At 50.0% G+C, this 22743-nt stretch overlaps 1 protein-coding gene across 7 annotated transcripts in view; it reads right to left on the bottom strand.

Moving 5' to 3' along the window:
- The window catches only part of IDS (iduronate 2-sulfatase), a 40348-nt gene that overhangs the window by 6325 nt on the left and 11280 nt on the right, over positions 1-22743 (bottom strand). For 3 of the 7 annotated variants that reach the window (XM_081793084.1, XM_081793090.1, XM_081793089.1), the window contains exons 3-9: positions 15326-15462; positions 14488-14665; positions 11424-11512; positions 8621-8821; positions 6993-7163; positions 3386-3512; positions 1336-1509 (exon numbers count right to left, since the gene is read on the bottom strand). In XM_081793084.1, the coding sequence (XP_081649210.1) occupies positions 1336-1509; positions 3386-3512; positions 6993-7163; positions 8621-8821; positions 11424-11512; positions 14488-14665; positions 15326-15462 (1077 nt within the window). Of the gene's footprint in view, positions 1-1335; positions 1510-3385; positions 3513-6992; positions 7164-8620; positions 8822-11423; positions 11513-14487; positions 14666-15325; positions 15463-15946; positions 16200-22743 lie in introns of those variants that run through there. The other 4 variants (XM_081793085.1, XM_081793086.1, XM_081793088.1 and 1 more) reach the window with 4 other exon arrangements.

Genomic DNA, 22743 nt, shown 5'->3' with positions numbered 1-22743 from the left:
GAGGGAAAAGAGGGCCAAGAGGGTCTTACAGTGAAAGGCCAGAAGCCCAGCTTGGGCACGTCAGGCTGGCCAAGTGGGACAAGCTGTTGGAAACCCAAGACCCAAAGTTCAGGGAAGAGACAGAGGCTGGAGATAAAATTGGGGCATAAACTGGGAACGGTGCAGTTATGTGAATTTACAACTTGCTGAACACCTCCCCAAAAAAGTTTCCAAAAAAACACACAAAACATTCTCAACCGGTCAGATTTCTCCAAGGAAACAAAGGGCTATAATCATGCCTTGAAAAGATTTAACCTTATCAATGACTTGAAAGAAGGCAAAGCATGCAGCACACGAAAATCACGTGTAGAGAAAATAAAATTGGGCTGTTTAAAGCAAACTGAGAAAGATCCAGAAAGGCCAGGATGATAGGCCAGAACCAAGGAAAAAAATTTTTAATAGAAATCAATATAAAGGGCAAGATTTAGATGTTAAATGGATTTAGATGGATTAAATAAAGAAAGAAGTCCAGAAAGGGAACAACCTGGCTTCTGAGAGTTCATGGAAAACGTACCCCTAAAAAAGCAAATGTCATCTGAAGTACATGACTTGTCTCTGCGCTGAGCAGATCAACTTAGGAAGTAATTCACAAAGAACCTGCACAGATTGCCCCATGCTGTAGCAAGGGGTATCCTGTTCAAGGGACATTTCTGGAAATCTTTTTCTTAAACTGGAGTTTCTGGAAGACAGAGACCACAATAACTGTGGGCCTGAAAGAACGGCTGCAGGCCTGGGGATCTCAGCCTAGAGAAGAGAGGTATTGGTGTCATTTTCAAGGCTGAGATGGACTGGCACGTGGAAGTCAAAGTAAACTTGCTCATTGTTGCGGAGTGCAGAAGCAGGTCACCTGGCCTACTTGATAGATCTAGCGGCTCACTAGACCGGTAAGCTGCCAAAACGGCAAATGTCTTCCTCACAAAGGGCCGAGTCCCCGTAGAAGTGTGCAGGCAAGAGTTATGCTCATCTGTAGGGGGACAGCCCCGGCCCTGGTGGAGTCTGTCACCCCTGCCTCCCAGCTTTGGAGCGCACTATTGTCACCGCCATGATAGTCCTCCTCATCCTGGGGGTGCCACCTACTCCTTCCTCGCTCCCCATCTTCCATGCTCCTCGTGGACGAGGGCCGTACTTGGTGGCTCTGGCCCTGCCACCCCTCCCTGACCCGGAGGTACTCAGGAATGCCAACACCGGGCAGGAAGACGGATCGGGTAAGCCCTGGGCTCTGAACTGGTAAGGTGATTTACATATAAACTAAAGAAAGCTTACTATCAAGCAACATCTCTCTGGTGTATTTTATACCTGGCTCCATCGATTCCAACACAGAATCGAAAGGGTCGATGTAAGGGAAAAGCTCCTCTCCTGCCTCTGGAAGCGGAGCCGTCCTCCCGGGAACATAGAACATCAGGGGCACGCGGGTAGCGACGTCAAAATTGCTGTATTTGGCCCATTCTCCATGTTCACCTAGAGCCCACCCTGGGTCATAAAAAGCACAGAACGACAGAAAACGAATAATGATATTATTCATTGCCCACTTTAGATACCGTTTCATTTCCTGTTGTAAAAACCAGAGGAAACAAACACTCATCAGAAGAAATTCCTATATAATGACCACAAAAAGGGGACTTCCCCTAAATCTAAGTATTGCTTTATTTGAAGTTAGACCTTTGTCCTGAATGAGGAAACTCTAAAAGGAAAAAAAAAATACTAAATTCTCAAATGAAACTATCTTCTTTTAGCAAACAACTAGCAATTGCACCCAGGCTGGGCGCTGAGGGACCCATGGCCCTGCACAGACATGCCGCCCCTGCCGTGAGGGGCTCCCCTTGCCTGGACGGGGGCTCCAACAGCCAGCGCTGCTGCTGCCCAGCCCTGGGCTGGCCTCCCTTGACACAAGTCCCGCAGGCTCAGGTCTGCACCTGATGGCATGCCGCTGAACAATGAGCTGTGACACTGTGGCACTATCACTCACATTTTAAAAAGACAAGGATAGCTTATTCAATTTTTAAAATATACCACAGACCAAACAAATATAACTTGATTTGAGATCCTTAACCTTGATAAAAAAACAAAAACAAAAACAAAAAAACCTCTTAACCCTGACTTAAAACATCCATCCCTTGCAAAAGACAGCTTGAATACCCCAAGCTGGAAATTTCTAATGTCTGCATCGGAGCACCCGCTTTGACATAAAAAAGATAAAAGAGATTGCATGTTGAGTAGTTAGTATTACAAAATAACCAAAGCCACATCAAGCTGCCATGTATGGATTGGAGAAGGCTTTTGTGGTTGGGAGGTGGGAAGTCTCAGGAGGGCCATCTGTCATCAGTGCAGCTGCCTCAGAGCAAAGAGAGCTTCCGTGTGGGCCTGGCCTTCATGGGTGCACCAGACTGTGTGAGCACTGGAAGAGGAACTGGGCACGGGAAAGAGGGGCCAGAGGGGATGGCAAACCATCAGGAAACAGCGAAAACTTAGGATGCCTCCACAGAAGACAAAATGATGTGGGACTTTACAAGGCTTAAGGCAGGCCTGTGAGAAATCACATGGAGAACTGTCTGTGACATTAGGTGGAAAAAGCAAACTAGGGAACAAAACAGTTTATAAGCACAATCGATTCTGCCTTGTTCCATGACTATATATGACATACACACACACACACACACTCCACCGCCACATGTATATGTACAACCAAAGGCTGCCAAACGGATCCCAGATCTGTCAGCACCAGTTAGCCTCGGGCATGTGGGAGCAGGGTGATGGGGACTGGGGGGTGTTGTTTAGCCTCTATTCTTGAGTTTGATAAAAATTTCAAATTAAGAACAAAAGTTTTAAATAAACTGTTTCCATTTTTGGAAAAAGTAGGAAACTGCCTTAATTAAAAGAGAGAAAGCACTGTGAGCCCCAGGCTCTTGGCAGAGAGAACATCGGGGCTGGGAGTAGAGGGGTGCAGTCAGGTCTGAGGGCCTTGTGGGGCCCTGCCAGGATTCTTCTGGATCCTCCTAAGAAAAACTGAAATCCTCCAACAGTCTAGATGAGCAGCATGGGTTAAAAGGGCTCCCGACACAAACGGAGGGTTCCTGCTGAGTTCATCAATAAAAAAAAAAAAAGGTTGCTATCAGGTCCCCACCCAAGCATCCAAGACGCTCCTTGTACCCAAAAGAGGCCCCGCCTCCATGGAGAGAGGTCCCAGGACTAATAAGACAATCATAAAAGCGCCCCGAGACCCCAGACTTGGGGCACTGCTGATTCCCAAAAAAGAACACGCCTATGTTTAAGGCAATCTAGAAAAGCACATTTCACAGAAAAGTTCCTATGTTCTGCGTGACTCACCAAGGTATTTGAAAATGCTTACCATGATCTGAGGCAAATGCAATGATTGTGCTATTGGTCAGCTGGAGATCATCCAAAGCACTCAAAAGGTGGCCAACCTGTGTATCCAAATACGAAATAGAGGCAAAGTAGCTCTGGCGGATTTTCCGCTGCACATTAAAAAAAAGAGAGTGAGTACAATTGGAATTGCAGTGGCGCACAGAAGAGTGTCACCTGAGCATTCCGCCACTGACGCCCTTAACTCTCTCAGCCAAAACATAACATGTGTTTCCCACCATCCGTAGCCCCTTGCCCACATGGTCCCGACGAAATCTGGGTCCGCAGCAGATCCAAAAGGAAGATTATTTTCTAAGTGAATCAGATTTCACTTTAGGGCACAGATCACAGCAGATGGATGTGCCACTTACTATCCCCTTCTGTCTCCTTCACATAATCTTACGGGCCCCCAGGAAATGGCCCCGTACACTGAAACTCATCCCCCAGGCACTCCAAACTCCCACTGAGGGTGGCACCAAAGACCCCACCAAAGCTCTATTCACTCCCAAAGGACCAGAAACTGGGGGGCTTAGAACAACGGAAATGTTCTGTCTCCCAGTTCCGGTGGCCAGAGTCCGAGACCCAGGTGTCGGCAGAGCCGGGTTCTCTCTGCCAGCTCTGAGGGAGGGGGCTGCCTCTTCCAGCTTATGCTGGTGCCCAGCATCCTTGGTGCCCATGGGCTTGTGGCCACATCACCCCAATCTGTGCCTCCCTCCTCACATGGCCTTCTTCCTGTGTACAAGAACACAGGTCATACGACTCCAGTATGACCTCATCTTTTTTAAAAAAAAATGTTTATTTTTGAGAGAGAAGAGAGAGAAAATGCACACAAGCGGGGGAAGTACAGAGAGACAGAGAGAGGGAGAGGGAGAGAGAGAATCCCAAGCAGGCTCTGTGCTGTATCGCAGAGCCTGACATGGGGCTTGAACTCGCGAAACCACAAGATCATCACCTGGGCCAAAATCAGATGCTTAACCAACTAAGCCACCCAGGTGCCCCTCCAGTATGACCTCATTTTAACTAATGACATCTGCAATGACCCTGATTCCAAACAAGGTTCCATTCTGAGGAAGGAGGAGCTCATGGCAATGGGACGAGGGGGTGAGGTGGGGGTGGTCCCTGCTGTTCCTCTTCCGAGATGACGGAAACGGCCACAGCCCAGCACACGAGCATGCACAATTCTGGCGACCGGTAAGGGGCATTACCAACAGTGCTGTTTACCAAATATTTGCCGGGTGCCACCCGATCCTCGGAGCCACCCTTTACGGTGAGCATTAACATTCCCATATGACACGGGAAGATTCCAGGGCTCGGAGAGGTGGATTAACTTGCCTGGAGACACACAGCTGGCCAGGGGGGCATGGCCCAGGTCGGTACCCACACACATCCCAGGTGTCCCCTCCCCGGGGCTGTCCACCAGCCTCCATTTCTGAAATCCCAAGTGGCATCATCTGCCGAGAGATGGGGCAGAGGGGTAGCAGGGGCAGGAGGAGAGTGGCACGGGTTCTGAGCGGCCGCACAGGTCAAGGGAGTGCTGAGCAGAGAGCCCCCATGGATGGGCTGCTGGGGCTGGAGGCTGGGCCCATGAGCGTGTCTCCACCTCATGGCTGCCCGGGTTCACTCCAGCAGCCTCAGGACTTGGGTTTCAGAGCAGAGTGGAGCACTGCAGGTGGGGCAAGGATCGGTGCACAAGTGTACTGACAAGCTGGCAAGAACAGTAAGCGACCTGCCCAGGAGGAGACTTCAGAGGGGACAGGACCCAGGGGGAGAGGAGAGGGCCACACTCACAATCCCCATGAGGCATGTGGAGAACGGAGACATGGAGCGAGGGAGCTGTGAGAAGAAGAGACTGCGGTCAGTCGGGGTGACGACCGAGCAGGAGTGGACCCGGGAGGTGGCAAACCCCGAGTGTGGTCCCTGAGGTCACTGGCTCATGTGGAGCTGAGGAAGAGGGCCAGAGGCTGGAGAGGGCAAAATTGAGACACTCAAGAGTGGAGTGAGATGCGGCCTGGGCACAGACACCCAAAGCTGCAAGAGGACAGTGAGCAGGGCCCAAGTTCAAGGTGAGTGTGCAGAGGCAGGAGCACACAAGCACACCAGGGAGGTCCTCTGGGCGGCTGCACCACCCGTGAGGAGGGGTGTGGGGAGGGGAGGAGAGCACCTGAAGGAGCCCTCACACGCAGCTCGCACTGTCTTAGACGCTTTCGTATGTGCTCTGTGCTCCCTGCTGAAAACCTTTCTCCACCTCCTTTCCATTTTACAGAGAAGGAAGCCGAGGCTCAGAGACATAAAATGACTTGCCAGGGGTTGTGCAGCTGGTATGGGGCAGAACAGGAATTTGAACCCAGACCATTGAGAAGCCTGGACAACAGCGACGGCAGGTACCTGACTAGCTTCCCATGCAGACCAAGCGAGATAGCAACATAAAACACTGGGCACCCTTCCTGGGATACAGTCCCACTTCAAGAACATTTTAAGTGGCCGTCACTAACAAGGTATCCAGGTGTGGCCTCAGAGCTGCAATTCGCGCAGCCTTGCTCTCAGAACCCCGGCATCGGGAAGTTAGGAATGGGACCAAGTGGTGAATCTACTCCTCTCCAAACTCTCACCACTGCCCTCCGAACCTCAGGAGTCCAACAGATACGAGGGGCGCACATCCCTCACCCTTTTGTGGTGTTTGGAACTGTGCCCTGTAGCAGTGTTTCCAAACCTCTGCGTGCATCAGAATCGCCAGGTGTGCTTTTGCAAATGCAAGTTCTCAGGACCCACCTCAAGCTCCCAACTCCCTAAGTCTGAGTGACGCCAGGACTCAGTGCTTCTAAGAAGCTCCTGCGGGGATTCTGATGCAGGCGGTCCAGGAAGCAGCCTTTAAAAACACTGCCGTCTACCTTCCATGTTAGATTGCCTATTGGTGTATTCACATAGTAACAGAAGGGCAGGGCTGCGTGTAGAATAGTCCAGAAAGAGCATTGGTCAGCATGGTTTCTGTACTCCAGGGGGAGGGTGACTGATGAGTCAGCATGAGGATTCTAACTCTGGCTGCTCCACCCCCACATGATGGCAAAGGGACATCAGATGTTGCAGCAGGACGGCCACGTCGGTGCCCCAGCTCCCTCTGTGTCAAGGCCCTGCTCACCACACCACCACCTGAGAGTGATGGGTACCTGTGCAGGCTTCCCCACAGAGAGGACCTGCCAGTGCCAGCAAAACAAACATTCTGGGCTACACAGGAGCTGCCCGCCATCCCATAGCTGATGAGCTGTCACCTGGATTGAACAGCACCCCCATGAGTTAGTGATGGTCGTCCAGGCCTCCTCCCTACCCCGGTGCCTACGTCCCGTGAATCACCAAATCTCCAGATGCCTCCTTCTTTGGAAGTGGAGACACTGATTGGGAGACTACATCCACTCAGCACCCCCTACATCCGAAATTCCTCCAGACCACCCCGCTCCCAGCACCTCACAAGACACCTAGCACAGAGAAGATTCTTAGGAAGACACAATGGGTAGAGTGGTGTCTACAGAGAAAAGTGGTGTCACCAATGACATCACACCAGAAGTGCCCAATAATTCCCTCAAATATGTCCTTGGTACCTGAAAATCCACAGGAATTGGGCCATAGGGCACACTGAGGTTCAAGGCTTGGACGTCCTCCCGCTGCCTGATGTCCATCCAAGGGTTGTAGGCCACAGGAGGGAGGCCAGCAGGCACCTGGGGATCGGGAGCCAGGGTGATGTTCTCCAAGGGATACAGCTTCTGAAATTCCTTGGGGGAAAAGCACACAAAGACACCAGGTTGTCATTCTTTTCTGGCAGAGGCACAAGGCTGGGACTCTACAGATATTTATACTGCCTTTTTAAGCCTGTGATGCACTTACACGGCAGCTCACTGACACTACAAAGTCAGACTTGAGGTCACACTCACAAGATGCCAATGGTAATGAAACCACGCCACTCGTTTTCTATGAACCGAGCAGCAACGGCTCTCTTTTCTCCTATATATATATCAATACCCTCCTATTCCCGTCCCCACTTCCCACCTCCCCTCCAAGTGGAAAAGGCGTGGAAGGGTGTTTCCAGTTCCCAAAAACTCCCTCCGGTTTGGCAACACCCTGGGAATTGCTCACAGAACGTGCTCAGGCACGCCCGTGGCTGTGCCTGATGACAGTGCAAGGGCAGCAGACACAATCAGCAAAGCCACGTGGGCAATGCCCAAGGGAGACCAGGCACAAGTTTCCAGAATCCTCTCCCAGTGAGGTCACACAGGATGTGCTTAATCCTCCCAGCAGGAAGCAGTGTGCCAACATGTGTGAAATGCTGCCGGCACAGAAGCTCGTTAAAGCCTCAGCACCCGGGCTGCTTCCTGGGGTCACTCCCCCGGGGAACCTTCTGCCCTCACATACCCAAACTGCAGACTCCAGGCAGGAGAGCGGGGGTTTGCGTCAACAGTTTGGGCACAGAAAGCCACTCATTGCTCTGGGAGCGGTGCCAACTCCAGCTTCCCAGAGGCCAGCCAAAGCCCAGCCTCGCAAGCAGACCTTTCTAAGGAGAGCAGCCAGGCCTGCCAGGTTAACCCCGGCTGGGAGGGCCAGATCCCCTGCGCCCAGTCAGAACATCAAAGAACACGTCTTTTGCTCTCTACATCCATCACTAGTGAGGGGAATTCTTTACAAAGTCAAAAGAATGGGCTGCCTAGGCCTGGGGAAGACACAACAGGGAAAAACTGAAAAGGATTTTTAAACAGCAGAGACTACATGCTCTGAATGACGGACATGCAAGCAGTGCCCTGTGTTGAAGGGGTCTGACCCACCAGGCTCAGGGGGAGCGCCAGCTACTGAACAGGGCTTCACGTTCCTTGGAACCGTGCCCCCAAGGACCATCCCTTACCGAGGGCCTTGGCAGCCGGCTCGGACTCCCTTCTCTCTGGTGATCTTACTATCCAACCCAGCACATGCTCATGGAGTCCAAGGGAAAAAAAATAAAACCCTCCAGTGGGGGAGGCAGAAAACCAAGCATTTCCAACAAGATTCTTACATACCCCAAGTCTACTTCTTAGCCTTGACCTCTGCATCCCATCTCCACACCACTGAGTACAGTAGTGCCATTAGGCACCCCAGCGACAGGGCTGGCAGGATGTGGCCACCCTCACTACACTAATCTCTCCTTCGAGAAAGGACAGAGCTGTCACAGCTGTGCTGGATCAGCCCTCAGCCAGATCTTCACCTTGGGGTATCTGAAGGGGATGTGCGGCTTATGATACCCAACAGCCAGGAAGAAAGGACTGGCTGATGTTTTCATCTTTTCCAACAACCGTATAGCTTGCTCGGTGCTCTGTTTGTCAGGCAAGGTGCCCTCCGGCACATCCGCCACATCCACAGGGCAAAGCAGGTTGGCATGGAGCTGTCCGTCCGGCCCCCTGCATGTCTTTGAAAACAAAACATGTAACGCTGTCAGCTCTTGAAATGCAAGAAACAGGAGTCATGAAGGCTGCACACACAGAGGATTTAACATTCATATCACTAGCCTGTAAATCTTCATCATTCAAAGTGGTTGGGCACACACGAACTAGAACTAAAACAGAGAAACGTTTCGTCTTTTCCAGGCAGGGCCTGGGCCAGAAATCCACCAGCACTTAACTTCTTGCTGTTCATCTTCTGTCTCCAGGCCTTAATTAATTAAAGGAAGCCCATGTAAATGAATGACCAAAACAAATTTGTCTCCAGCTCAATAAAAAATAAATAAATAAGCGAATTAAAAAATGGACAAGGTACTTGAACAGAGATTTCTCCAGACAAGACAGATAAGTGGCCAAAAAGCACATGTAAAGATGCTTCATGTCATTAGTCATCATGGAAACACAAGTGAAACCCAAAATGAGATACCGCTTCCCACCCACTACAATGGCTAGAATTTTTAAAACCGGACAGACAATAATACTAGGATGGCTAGAATTTTTTAAACTGGACATTAACAAGTGCTGGCAAGGATGGGCAGAAACCAGAGCCCTCATACATGCTGCTGGGGATGTGAAATGCTACAGTCACTGTGGAAAACACTCAGGGGGTTCCTCAAACAGTGAAACATAGAGTTAGTGTGTAACCCAGCAATTCTACACCTAGGTGGATACCGGGAAACAATTAAAACCTACGTCCACACAGATACTTGACCTGGCAGTTCCACCTAAGAGAAATGAAAAGTTAAGCCACACGAACACCTGTACGTGAATAGCAGTATTACTGATAGTAGCCAAAGAGTGGAAACCCAAATGTCCATCAGCTGATGAACGGGTAAATAAAATGTGTTATCTCCTCCGTACAATGGAATACCATTTGGCTATAAAAAGTAGTGAAGCTTTGGGGAGCTTAGCTGGCTCGGTCAGTAGGCATGCAACTCTTGATCTCGAGTTTGTGGGTTCAAGCTCCACACTGGGTGGAGAGGACTTAAAAATAAAATCTTTAAAAAAAAAAAAGGTAATGAAGTTCTGATACATGCTACAACGTGGATGAGCCTCAGGAACACTATGAATGAAGCCAAACACAAAACACCATATACTGTATGATTCCATTTACACAAAGTGTCCAGAATAGGCAAATCCATAGAGAAAGAAAGTAGATCAGTTGTTGCCATAGGCCGAGGGTTCAGAGAAAATGGGGAATGAATGGTAACGGGTACCCACGTACTTTCCAGAGTAATGGAAATGCTCTTAAATGGATTTGTTGATGGTTGCACAACCCTGAGCATACTAAAAATCACTGAATTGCACACATTAAAAGGGTGACTTTTATGGTGTATCGATCATATCTCAAAACGTTTTTTTAACAACAAAAAAACCCCTGTCTTCAATTTCAAAGACAGACTAAGACTTATGAGTGACAAAGTCCCAGTCAACTGGATAAGATCACAATCCATGGAATTTCCAGATCTTCAATGATGCCATGCACAGAATGGAACCTATTGCTTCATTGCCCAAAGTGGTCATAGTGCCCACAAGGCCAAGGTCAGTTCTGACCATGATTTTGGCCTCACAAACACCCAGCTGCTGCGGCCCCATCCCAAAAAGCAGCATTCTTTCACAGGCCAATCTTGGCCACCCCGCCCCCAGGCAAGACAGCCCAGCACCTGCTCACCCTATAGCTACACATGAGCTGCAGCACTCGCGGGGATCTGGGACAGTCAGACCCACTGTTTTGAGGATGAATGTGGGGAGTAAGGACAGAAGCCAGCATTTATAAGTGAGGTCACTAAAAACTCTCAAAACGGCTTCAGGGGATGAAAGCATTGAGACATGTCTTCCCAGTGTCACTCTGGTAGTACTCAAGGCACAGGCCAAAGGCCAGAGCCCTGAGCTCTTGCTGTGTATTCTGAAATGGAAGGTTGTCAAAAATTTAGAATACTCCTCTCCCCTGACCAACCGCCTCCCCCAAATCCACGTCCGCCTCCATATGAGATCTTTAAAAACCTCAGAGGAGTTATGTCCTATCTCAGTTCTCCAGCTGCTTTTCTGAATGTTTTAAATGTAGTGTTTAGTTTCATTTCTACATTGCAGGTTCCTCTACACTAAGATTAAAGTTCTCTGCAGACTCCTTTTTTTTTCTGTAATGCTCTAAAATTTCAAAACCCCCATCAAAGGTCTCAGCACCTGATCCTATCCGTTAGGCCTGAGACAGAGAGAAAGACATATATATGTACATATGCCTTTCTCCCAACTTGGGCCAAGGCCCCTGGAGGACAAGCCACTCTTCTCCCTATCCAGAGTAAGCACCCGGCAGCCATTAAATGAGCCTTACACACTAGAGCATAAGGTTCTAGAACAAGCCATATCCATGTGCTTCTAAAACGAAGCCACCTCTCCCAGTGGATCTAATGCTAACGATCCTGACATCTGTCTCTGCCACGTCACGATCACAGACTTCACTGTATAACCAACCTGAAAGAACATGTGACATACACAGCAGTTAACCTTAATTTGCTAAACAGGAAAAAAAAGCAGTTCCTCTACAGAATAGCACCTCTTTCACATCCTTACCTTGGTGTTTTCATACTTTTCAGAGGAGGGATGATAAGGTGGAAATGACCAGCTATATGGAGAATCATCACTATAATTGGAAGATATTCCTTGAGAGGGGAAAAAAGAAAGTCATTAAATAAAATCTGAAGGGTCCTCCAATGCCCTCCCCACTCCAAATTAAAACTTTGTGAACGAGGGAAGTATCATCTTCCTTCTTTGGGCTTCAGTTTCCTCATCTATAAAATCAAGAGCTTAGGCAGATGATGAGATGTCCCCATTAAAGCCAACTCACTAGGTTTCTGGGGCACCTGGGTGGCTGAGTCAGTCAAGCATCCGACTTTGGCTCAAGTCATGATCTCGCAGTTCGTGAGTTCGAGCCCTGCATCGGGCTCTCTGCTGTCAGTGCAGAGCCCACTTCAGACCCTCTGTCCCCCTCTCTCTGCCCCTCCCCCACTTGTGGTCTCTCAAAGATAAATAAACATTTAAAAAATGTACCTTAAAGCCAACTCACTAGGTTTCTATTTGAGTAGTAAGCATCTGACCCCATAGTCCCTTAAGCCCTGGCTATTCATGCTAGGCCCTGAGGAAGGCCCCCTCAGGTCAGCCAGCCAGCTGCAGCAACAGAGCCCCACAGAGCCCTCGCTGGAGCCTCTACCCTGTCCTACAATGGAGGAGCAGAGGCAGCAGCACCACCACGGGCCAGGTGGGGAAGGGGAGGCTCAGGGAAGGTCGGTGCCTTAGCTGATGCCAACCAGATATAGAGGAGTGAGCTGGGACTCAAACCCATGCCCTAAGACACCTGGTTCAGTGCTCATTCACGAAGCAGAAACCCACCCCTAAGCTCAGCAGCCTTAGTCTATTTGGGAAGACAAAATAACAGCAAAACCATGGAAGGACAGCCCCCTGTCTAGACAGTAGAAGTGCTGTGTAAGTAGGGAAGCCACAGACACGACGGGTCAAGTGACAGCGGGCAGTGGGGCATGTGTGGGACCCGAAAGAAAGTGCTGCCCAGTGGGATGAGATAGGAGGGGGCAGGGAGGGTAATGTAGGCAGAACCACAGGAGAAAGAGCATCCCCAGCACAGTGACCCAGGGCTCCAGCAGGGAGCACCGGGCAAGGCAGGAAAGGGGGCAGTGGGTGGAGGGCTCATCGACACAGAATGCACAGTGGAGGCAGCAGAGGAAGCCGCTGGACCCAGAGGAGGCTGGGTTCAAATGTCAGCACTGCTCCTTATCACCCATGCAACCTTGGGCAAGCCACTTGACTTCCATTAGCCTCAATTTCCTTCTCAGAAGATGATGACGATGATAAAAACCCACTGTGCTTGCTGTTGAGGAGAGGATTACAGGAGTGGCCAGCACAGGAACTGGCACGGGCCTGGCCATCAATCAATGGTGGCTGCTGTCTTCCCTGAACAGGTCTTTGCCTCATGGAACAAGGTCTTAAGAACAAAGACCCAGTTGAAAAACGGGTTTCCACAAGGACCGCAGGCAAAGCTCTCACTCTCTGGCTAAGATGTGGTGCTTACAGCCTGATTCCACAATCTAATTACCAGGAGGAATGAAGCCAAACAACGCCACTCGGGCCTTCTTTAGCCTCCCTTCCTGAAGCACAACCTCCCCTCTGCTCTAGTCCCTCTGCTCCCCAGACTCGTCTCTCCCCTCCAGCTGTGCTCAGGCAAGGGGTAGTATGAGGTAAGCACCAAGCGCAGGAAGTCCCTGATGGTGGGCCTTTGGCTACACAACGTCATTCCTGACACACTCGCTTTCTAAAACCAGGCCCGACTCAGCCAAGCCACACGTTATCCTCAACCTGCACTGGCCAGCTGGGCTCCAGAAGGCTCTTGAGCCTGCCCGTGTAACCAGTGAGCAAAGGGAAAGCTCCTGAAAACATTAGTCATAGTCCCTAGCAATAAGCACCACTGTGGTATAAATGGGGCTTTCAACACCCTTTCACGCTCCTGAACTACCTGGATTGGGTCACTACCCTGGGAGGTGATCAAGGCAGCTACAACTCATTTGCCAGGGAAGGAATCTGAGGCTCAAGGGGGAAGAACAATTTGCCCAAGGTTAACCACACAGCTCAGAAGTGGCAGAGCTGAGACTGGAACGCGGGAGCCCGGATCCCTGGTGCTGCTGCCCATCAGTTCACCCTGCCTGCAGAGATGTTCAACCCAGGGTTCCGTGTGACACAAAAAACCTGAAATCAACCTGGATGAAAGCACAGCATATCTGCACGTGAGACTACCACGCTGTCGTTAACAGTGACTTTGCACGAAGGGCAGCTATGTGGGGAAGAGTTTATGTTTAAAACATTCACAACATAAAGCTGTCTGTACAGGAAAAATCTCAAATCAGAAAAATAATATGTCTGCAACAAGGGAACCTCAAAATATAGTCCTCCTCAGTGTGGTGCAATTACAAGTAATTCATATCCTTTACTTCCTGCTTTCCTCCCCTCCCCCACCCCCCCAACTTTCCGTCAAATAATCATGCGTTAGCTTCAGTACGTTAAAAAACCGTTTTAAAGTTTGTGCTTCAGCATTCCCCTTTTGGCATTCAAGAGAGCCAGTTTATCAGGCAGTCTTGAAAGTCAGTGCTGGTGGCCCCTGGCACTCTTTAGGCTAAGGGCACCAGCTTACATTCTCCCTTCTGACGTTACAGGCGGGGAGCAGCAGCCCCACCAAAGCGCAGCCTCTTCACTGGACAAATCAGCATAGCTGCCCTGGTCTCACTTTACTGACAGGGATCCTGGGGTTCAGAGGGTCAGGCACAGAGCCAGACTCACACCCAGCACTGGCACCTCCCCAGCCAGTGCCCTTCCTTCTGCGTGAGAAGTCGAAGGAACCAAACAGCATCATGACTCGTTTCTGAAAGAAGAAAGTCCCACTACCCTTTTTCATGTGTGGTGAGGACAGGAAGCTAAGGTGAGAAGTAGGAGTTTGTACAAAGACAGTGGTGACTAATGAGGGGTCCACCCAACCCATACAGCCCTCTGCAAAGATAGCCCCAGCCCCAGCAGGGGATTCTGGCCCTCAGGCACAGAACACAAGAGAACCCAGACTTTGGACGGCAGGCAGTACCAGGGTGAAAGACTTTTCCAACCGACATGGTCACGTAGCCATTCTCCTTGAAGTACTGGGGGATGGTAGAGAAGTTTCCAGCATGTACCCTCCAGTAGGAATTGAAGTCATACAGGCGGGTGGTGTCTGGTCTCCTCCCAGTGAGGAAGGATACACGGCTCGGAGCACACACTGCTTGCTGTAAGGGAGCAGAAGCAGAGGAAAATGTCCTCAGAGGAAAACAGTCTGGATGCTAAAAGGTAACCAGGCAACCTCAAGAGTCCTCAGTAAACAGCTTGGCAGCTGAGTCATGCAGATCTCAAAGCCAACCAGTGGGATCTGGGCCTCACCCAGATGCCAGGAATGTCTTCCCAGGAAGAGGCAGGGGAGGACTTAATCCCTCAAACCAGCAGATGATTGTGTCCTTTTGTGTGATGGAGCCTTACAGGTACACAGAGCAGGAAAGGGTCTTGAGGGCAGACCCATGAGGGGGCTCAGGGAGGAATGCCACCAAGGCAAGCTGCATGGTGCTTGCCCAAGTTTGGTCAGCAGACCGGAGAGCGGCATTCTGCAATGCCCCTTCCTTCTCAGCACCAGACAATCCTCTTTGGGCAAGCAAGCTGGGCAGGACCATCCCGAGCATGTTAGGGGATGGTCACCCTCTGCCAAGCTTGAAGGCACAAACTTCTTTGCCAGTGCACAACCAGGTTTTCTCTTTTGCCATTTTCCAGACTATGCTTCCCTCTAAAAAAGACATGCCTGGCACCATCAGTGCCACCTAAGCGTAGCTGAGAGGACCCCATCCCCCAACCCTCAGTGCACAAGGTACACATCCACACCTAGAGGTCCCCAGACATACCTGGGCAAAGGCATTCTGGAAGAGGAGGCTGCGGGATGCCAGCTGGTCAATGTTTGGGGACCTTATGGCCTTGTCCCCATAACAGCCCAGGGAGGGGCGCAGGTCATCCACAATGATTAGAAGGACATTCAGAGGACCTGCATGGGAGAGAGAAGCTTCAGTGAGATCACCTGCACTGACAGCGAACCCCCACCCATGGGGGGTGCTAAGGTACTGAATGGTCCTAGGCTGGCCCCTGCACCCTGGACAGCCCAGCCAACCAAGACAGGGAGGGGGCGATGAGGGCTGTGTCTCAGGGAGGGTGGGAGTGGGTGCACAGAAGCAGCCCCAGTCCTGGGTGGCAAGATTAGGCTCTGGGCATGGCCTCAAGCCTGGACGAAGTCGGGAGAGGAAGGGAGGGAGGGAGGGAAGGATAGACGAAAGGAAAGAAGAATTTAGGGAGGGAGGGAAGGATGGATGGAGGGAGGAAAGGATGGAGGGAGGGAGGGACAGAGAGAGGGAGGAAAGTAAGTTTGGATGTTAGAAAGAATAGCAGATGGGACGGAGACAGGAAGTTAAGGACTGGTGTAGGCAGGAAAGGAGATACGGAACCCGAAATCTGAGCGAGAGCCTAGGCTGCACCTGTGGTCGAGTTGCTGGGCGCCGCAGACTCAAGGGAGGCGCAGACGGAGGCCAGGACCAGGCCAAGCCAAAGCAGACACTGGCCGGCCGGCGGCATTTCTGTCCCGCCGCGGCCACTCCGGGCCGATGGTGACAGGCTGCGGCGGATGGGCCCGCCGCTAGCCCAGCGTCACCTGAGCGATCTGCGCGAAGTGGCCGCGGCCGGCCCCACAGGCCCTGGAGCCGGCCCGGATGCTAGTGCGCCTGCGTACCTCGTATCCCGCCCCGCCCCTCGGGGGCGGGGCTTAGTGCTGCGCGAGATCCCGGCCATAGGGGGCGGGGCCGTCGTTCGAGCACAGAGCCAGCACCGCCCAGCTGCCCCGCCCGCTTGGCAGACCAGCCGAGCCACGGGTTACTCCCTTGTTGGGGAGCTATGCCGGAATCCTTCCAGGTGTGTCCAAAGTTTTGCGATGCAACCCCTGTCCTTAACCAGCAGTTTTCTGCCTCTTTGCCTTTGCTCCTGTTATGCCTTCCACCTGGAAGCCCTTCCCTTCCGTCATCACTCCATAAAAGTCACACTTCCTTGCAGACCAGCCCAATGACATTCTCCTTCAATGCAGCTCTTTGAGAAGCTGCCTTCCTCCATCTGAAAGGTCCCCCCGTTTATGCATTTGTTCAACAGATACTAAATATCGCAGATACGTATACCAAGCACTGTTGGCGGCTCGGGAGTTCAAAGTGCCTGCCCTGGTGGGGCTTGCAGACCTTAAATAACCAAATAAACAAAGAATGCCAGTGGGCACACACGGTCTGGACAAATATAAGGCCAGGTGGATTTGCATGTTATTGTTGATAGGGTGGTCAGGCAAAGCCTCATTAGTATTCATTGACAGCTGCAGTGGACACACCCTAAGGTGACCCCCAGTAGGTCGTGCCCTTGTATAATCCCCTCCCTTTGGGCGTGGGTAGAACCTGTGCTTCTAACCAGTAGAATATGGTGAAGGTGAGATAGCATTGCACATGTGTGACTACATTAGGATGTATCTATGAGTCCATCTTGTTAATACACACTTAGAGGCATTCTCCCACTGGTCGTGGAAAAGCCATATTGTAACTGTCCCTGGAGAGGGCCATGTGGCAGGGAACTCTGGATGGCCTTTAGGACCTAAGGGTGGCCTCCAGCCAACAGCTAGTAAGAAGCTGAAAACTTGGCCCTAGAACCACAAAGAAATGGATTCGGCCAACAACCACATGAGCCTGATCAAGGACTCTGAATTCCAGAAGGGACTGCAGCCAGGGTATGTGATGGGTACCCAATTCTCTGCAGAAAGATGGCCTCTCTGTCCTCAATCTAGCTATGGACATAAGCAAAGAAAAGACCAGTGGAGAAGGGGGTCCCTTCAATGTTCCAACAAAGCCCAAGAGGTCACAGACATGGCTGAGATTGAACTTGCAGGGCAAATGGAGCGGTGTGAAGGATGAAATGCAGAAGTAGAGTGAGATGATGATGGACGAGAAGTGAGAGCAAAGCCGAAGACTGAATTTTTGGCCACAAAGTCCAATTTAAGGAACACAAAGCAGATATTTTTCCAAAGTACTTACACACCCCAGCAGACCAGAATATGAAATGCCCTCCTAAATATCAAGGACATTCACACAGTAGCTTCAGCTCACTGAGAAGTATTTAGGGGAGTAGCCTGGTTTCACTAAAGACTAAAATATTTAGCTGAGAGCATCATAAAAACAGGTCTCCAATGTCTCAAGACAGGCGCCACTTTGTAGCTCAGTGCCTGCATGAGATTTAATAGAGGCATCCATAGAAAAAAACCCCAATCTTTCTACATACAGTATATACATAAGCAAGTATTAATTAAGTTTCTGGAATATTTTTTTTTAATTTTTTAAGTTTATTTATTTATTTCTGAGAGAGAGAGCACGAGTGAGGGAGGGCCTGAGAGAAAGTGGAAGAGAGAAAATCCCAAGCAGGCTCCATGCCATCAGCACAGAGCCCGATGCAGGGCTCGAACCCATGAACCCATGAAATCATGACCTGAGCTGAAATCAAGAGTCAGACGCTTAACCGACTAAGCCACCTGGGTGCCCTAAGTTTCTGGAATGTTAAAGAAAACATGATTGGTTCCACCTGCAGTTTAAGTTAATGAACCAGACACATACGTTTATTGTCTTTTATGGGTTGTGTTCATCCAAAAGCCAACTCCAAAACAGAGTGAAGTGTGCAGTGAGTGCCTTTGGGAGACATACCTGTGGAAAGGATGAGAAGGGAGCAAGAGTGGAAAGAGGCAGCAGCTGAGCTGTGATTCAGGCCCCGGCTAACCCCATGGGGGTTAGGCCAATATGGCCAGATATTTCTACATCACCTTGATAAGTCATTGAATGCAGATATACCCTGGGAGGGGTCCGAACTTGGGCAAGGTGGCCCTGTGCAGCTGAGGCAGGCCCTGAAGGGGTGGACAGCCCCAAAGGAGGTGCCCTCTCAGCAACTGGGGCAAGAAGGCCATCACTGAAAGGGGGTTTAGGTGACACATCCCTCTGTTCACCACACCTCTTCCTCCCTTTGAAATAATCATGAAGGAACAAAAACAATATAACCTGACAGCAATAAAGAATGGAAAAGGATGCTCAAATTCATTAGTTATTACAGAAACGTAAATCGAAACCGCAAAGAAGTAGCACTTCACACCCACTAAGATGACCATTATCAAAAACTTTTAAAATCACAAGCGTTGGTGAAGATGTGGAGAAAAATAGGAAAACCTGGACATCGTTGGTGGCAATGTAAAATGAGTCAGCTGCTGTGGAAATAGTTTTGCAGTTCTGTAAGAAGTTGAAAACAGAAGTATCATGTGACTCGGCAGTTCTACTCTTAGATATATACCCAGAAGATCTGAACACTGGTGCTCCAACAAGTGTTTGTACATGCGTGTTCATCACAGCACTATTCACAATAGCCAAACTGGCTGAAATGTCTGTCGCCAGACAAAGGGATTGTGGTCTAGCCACACGATGGGCTATTATGCATCCATAAAGAAGAAAGGGAGTCCTGATGCGTGCTGCACTATGGAGGACTCTTGAAAGCATCGTGCCAACGGAAAGAAGCCAGACACAAAAGGTCACGTATGGTATAATTCCGTTTAGAGAAAGTATTCGAATAGGTACATCTACAGAGAGAACACCAATTGATGGTTGCCAGGTGTTAGAGGAGGGGATGGAGAGCAAGTGCTGAACATGTACAGGGTCTCCTTTGAGAGTACTGAAAATGTTCTGGAACTAGACAAAGGCGCTGATTGTACAACACTGTGAACGCACTAAATGCCACTGAATAAGTCCTGGGGCCACAGAGCTGCGAGTCAACCTCATTCTTAAGCATAACCAGACAACAAAGAAAAGCCAAATATTTGAGGATGGTGTACAAGATGACAGAGAAGTATCATGAAAAAGAAATAGCAAAGCTGGCCCTATAGGAAAGAGATGACTAAGGGACAGGGAAGAACAAGTTAAAAAGGAAAAACAAAAAGACCTTTTATTGGGGCACATGGCTTGCTCAGTTGGTAGAGCATGAGACTCTTGATCTCAGGGTCATGAGTTTGAACCCCACGCTGGGTGTAGAAATTACCTAAAAAAAAAAAAACCAAAAACACAAAAACTTAGGGGCACCTGGGTGGCTCAGTCGCTTAAGCGTCTGACTTTGGCTCAGGTCACGATCTCACGGTTCATGAGTTCAAGCCCCGCTCTGGGCTCTGTGCTGACAGCTCAGTGCCTGGAGCCTATTTCAGATTCTGTGTCTCCGTCTCTCTCTGCCCCTCCCCTGCTCGCTCGCTCTCTCTCTCAAAAAAAAAAAAAAAAAAAAAAAACATTAAAAAAACTTAAAAAAATACCTTTTATTAATATCCTCAGAGAGACTTGATATTGAATATATAGAACAAAAACAGTTTGGTATAAAAACAGTACTATAAAACGTGAAGGATCACTTGAAATTAAAACTACAATTGCAAAATTAAAAATTCAGTGAAAGAACCAAGTTGAGAGGAACTTAAAATATATAGAACAGGGGCACCTGGGTAGCTCAGTCGGTTAAGCCTCCGACTTCAGCTCAGGTCATGATCTTGCCGTCTGTGAGTTCAAGCCCCACGTCAAGCTCTGCGCTGACAGCTCAGAGCCTGGAGCCTGCTTCGGATTCTGTGTCCCCCTCTTTGTCTACCCCTCCCCTGCTTGTGCTCTCTCTCTCTCTCTCTCTCTCTCTCTCTCAAAAATCAATAAACATTAAAAAATAGAGAACAGAAGTACAGGAAAGGACGATACCAAGTGCTACCAAGAACATGGAGCACTTCAAACTCTCCTACTTGCTTGTAGCAGTGCTAATTGCTACAACTGCTTTGGAAAACCTGGTGGAAGTATTTCGTAAGGCTAAAGCTGAACGCGTGCCTGCCCTAGGAAGCAGCAATGCCACGCCGGTGCATATACTCAAAACGTGTGAGTGTACTCATGGCCACCAAAAGACACGTACAATTCCCGGTAGCATTATCTGTACCACAAGCTTAGTGGCTGTAAACAGCACCCATCTATTACCTTATAGTTTCCATAGGTTAGAAGTCCAGGTGCAGCTTAGCTGGGCCTTTTGCTCAGAGTTTCACAGGGCTGCAGTCAACATGCTGGCTGGGGCTGTGTTCTCATCTGAGGCTCTGGCTTCCCTTCCAGGTCCCTGCTGTTGCGAGAATTAAGTTCCTTGCGGATGTAGGACTGAGGTCCTGTTTGCTAGCTGGCCATCAGCCCTGGGCCACTCTCAGATCCTAGAGACTACTCACAGTTCCTTGCCAGATGACCCTCTCATAGGTGCTCTCACAACATGGTTGTCTACTTCTTTGAGGCCGGCAGGGAATTGCTCTAATTTCAGGGGAGGCCTGGCCCTCTTTTGAGAGGCTCATCTGATTAGGTCAGATCCACCCAGGATAATCTCCCTTCTGATTAACTCACAGCAACTGATTAGGGGTCTTAATTATATCTGCAAAATCCTTTCAGCTTTGCTATATTCTATTGTTTATAAGTAGTGAATTCTGCCCATACAAGGACCAAGGGGGGGATTATACAAGGACAGGTACACTACAGAAGTAGGAAGCTATATAATGAGGACTATATAGACCTGTGGCTACCACAGAGGAACCCTGTCTTTCTTGAGCCTTAAGTCCATATCAGAAATCTTAATCTAGTCAATTCCACATTTTTCCAGTTACTTTGGGCTTTTCTTACTAATTACCAAATATCATTATCAGGCAATTCAGGATTTTCTCCTTCTTATGCCTAGGCTACCACCTAAATCCTGTCCATGCCAGCCTCCACTGTGATGTGCAATCCCACCCAGCCCTGAGATAGCACGCCTTCATGCCAGCTTTCAATGAGGCATTAGCCTAACCTGGTATGCAGTCCACACCACTTTCCACTGTGACATTCGTTGGAGGGTGCTTCTCTCTCTCTCTCTCTCTCTCTCTCTCTCTCTCTCTCTCACACACACACACACACACACAATTTCCGTGCCCTTCTTAGGGAACAGGTATATTCAGCTGCTTTTCCATGCCACTTTAGGGCCACAGGAAGCTCGGTGAGGGGGGGGGTGCTGCCTCAGGCACTAATGCAGCTGAGCCATGCTGATCCAGTGTGAGGGGAATTCTAAGACTCAGTGCACTTTCCATAGTCCAGCAAGAGAACACAAGTCCCTTGCCCTTGGACTTCTACTGCATTCCCACTGTTGACCCTAACTCAGGGCTGAGGGCAGCACACATCGGTAAGTTGGTAAATACTACACAATACCTCACCACAGCCCAAGGGTGAGGATTCAGGGGAGAGTTCAAGGCTTAGCTTTCATTCTGGAGCCAGGACCATCAGGTGGGCCCTCTTTGAGGACAGGCCCCGCCCCTTCTACTTGCTGCTGTGTCCCCAGGACTAGCACTGCTCATTGGGTTTCAGAGGATGACTGGGATGAGAACCATGATCAGAATTACCTGGATGAGAAAGCAGAGCGGCCCAGGTTGTACTCAGCCCACCGCAAAGAGGGGCTGTCTCAACCCCACACAGAGTGGTGGGCAGGGCCCTGGTCTCCGTGGGCAGGTGAAATGGTTCTGAGGAGCCTGATGTGGGCTTTGACTGCCACCAAATACGCTGGGCACCGAGGGCCCCGTTCCTGGAAGTTGCTGTCTCTCGTGTGAGGCAGTTCTGGGGGTCTGCTCTCCAATGGCCTGGGCTGCCCTGAGGTCTGTGATGCAGTGGCAACATCCTGGCTCCTGGCTGGGGGCTCAAGGGGGTGAAAGTGAATTGGACCACAACCGGCATCTGATTCTGTTGAAGTAGAAGCCCCTTGGAGCATGCAGGGTAGAAGGGCTAGGCATCACGGCAGCCTTGACAGTTGCTGAGCTCCTACCCTGGGTCACGCTCTGTGCCAAGGACCATAAGGTGAGAGGATTCTCTCATATGGAAGGGGTTAGTCACAGTCCCATGTGCCTCTGGACATCTTGCAAGCAAGCTTTCCCTTCCCTCATCTTTGCTCCCCTCCTCTCCCCCTTCCCTCTCCTGTTTCTTTTAAAGCCCAGACTTTTCCATCTTGTTATTCACTGATCCCGCCAGCTCAGCGGGGGTTGGGTGGACAGGCCGGGCTTGTTGGGCTTGGAACAAGCAAACCTCCTGTTGTCGGAGCCAGGAAGCAGAGCATTTCTAAAATCTTCCACCAGGTGTCTCCCGAGCGCCAGTGTTTGCTAGCAACGCTTCCTAGATGATTCATTTCCTCACAAGTATGCATTTTTCGTAGAGCA

This window comes from Panthera onca, chromosome X (genome assembly GCF_046562875.1).
Source record: "Panthera onca isolate mPanOnc1 chromosome X, mPanOnc1 haplotype 2, whole genome shotgun sequence".
Classification (NCBI taxonomy): domain Eukaryota; kingdom Metazoa; phylum Chordata; class Mammalia; order Carnivora; family Felidae; genus Panthera; species Panthera onca.
The sequence above is the reverse complement of the archived record's forward strand: the minus strand, read 5'-3'. Positions and strand labels throughout refer to the sequence as shown.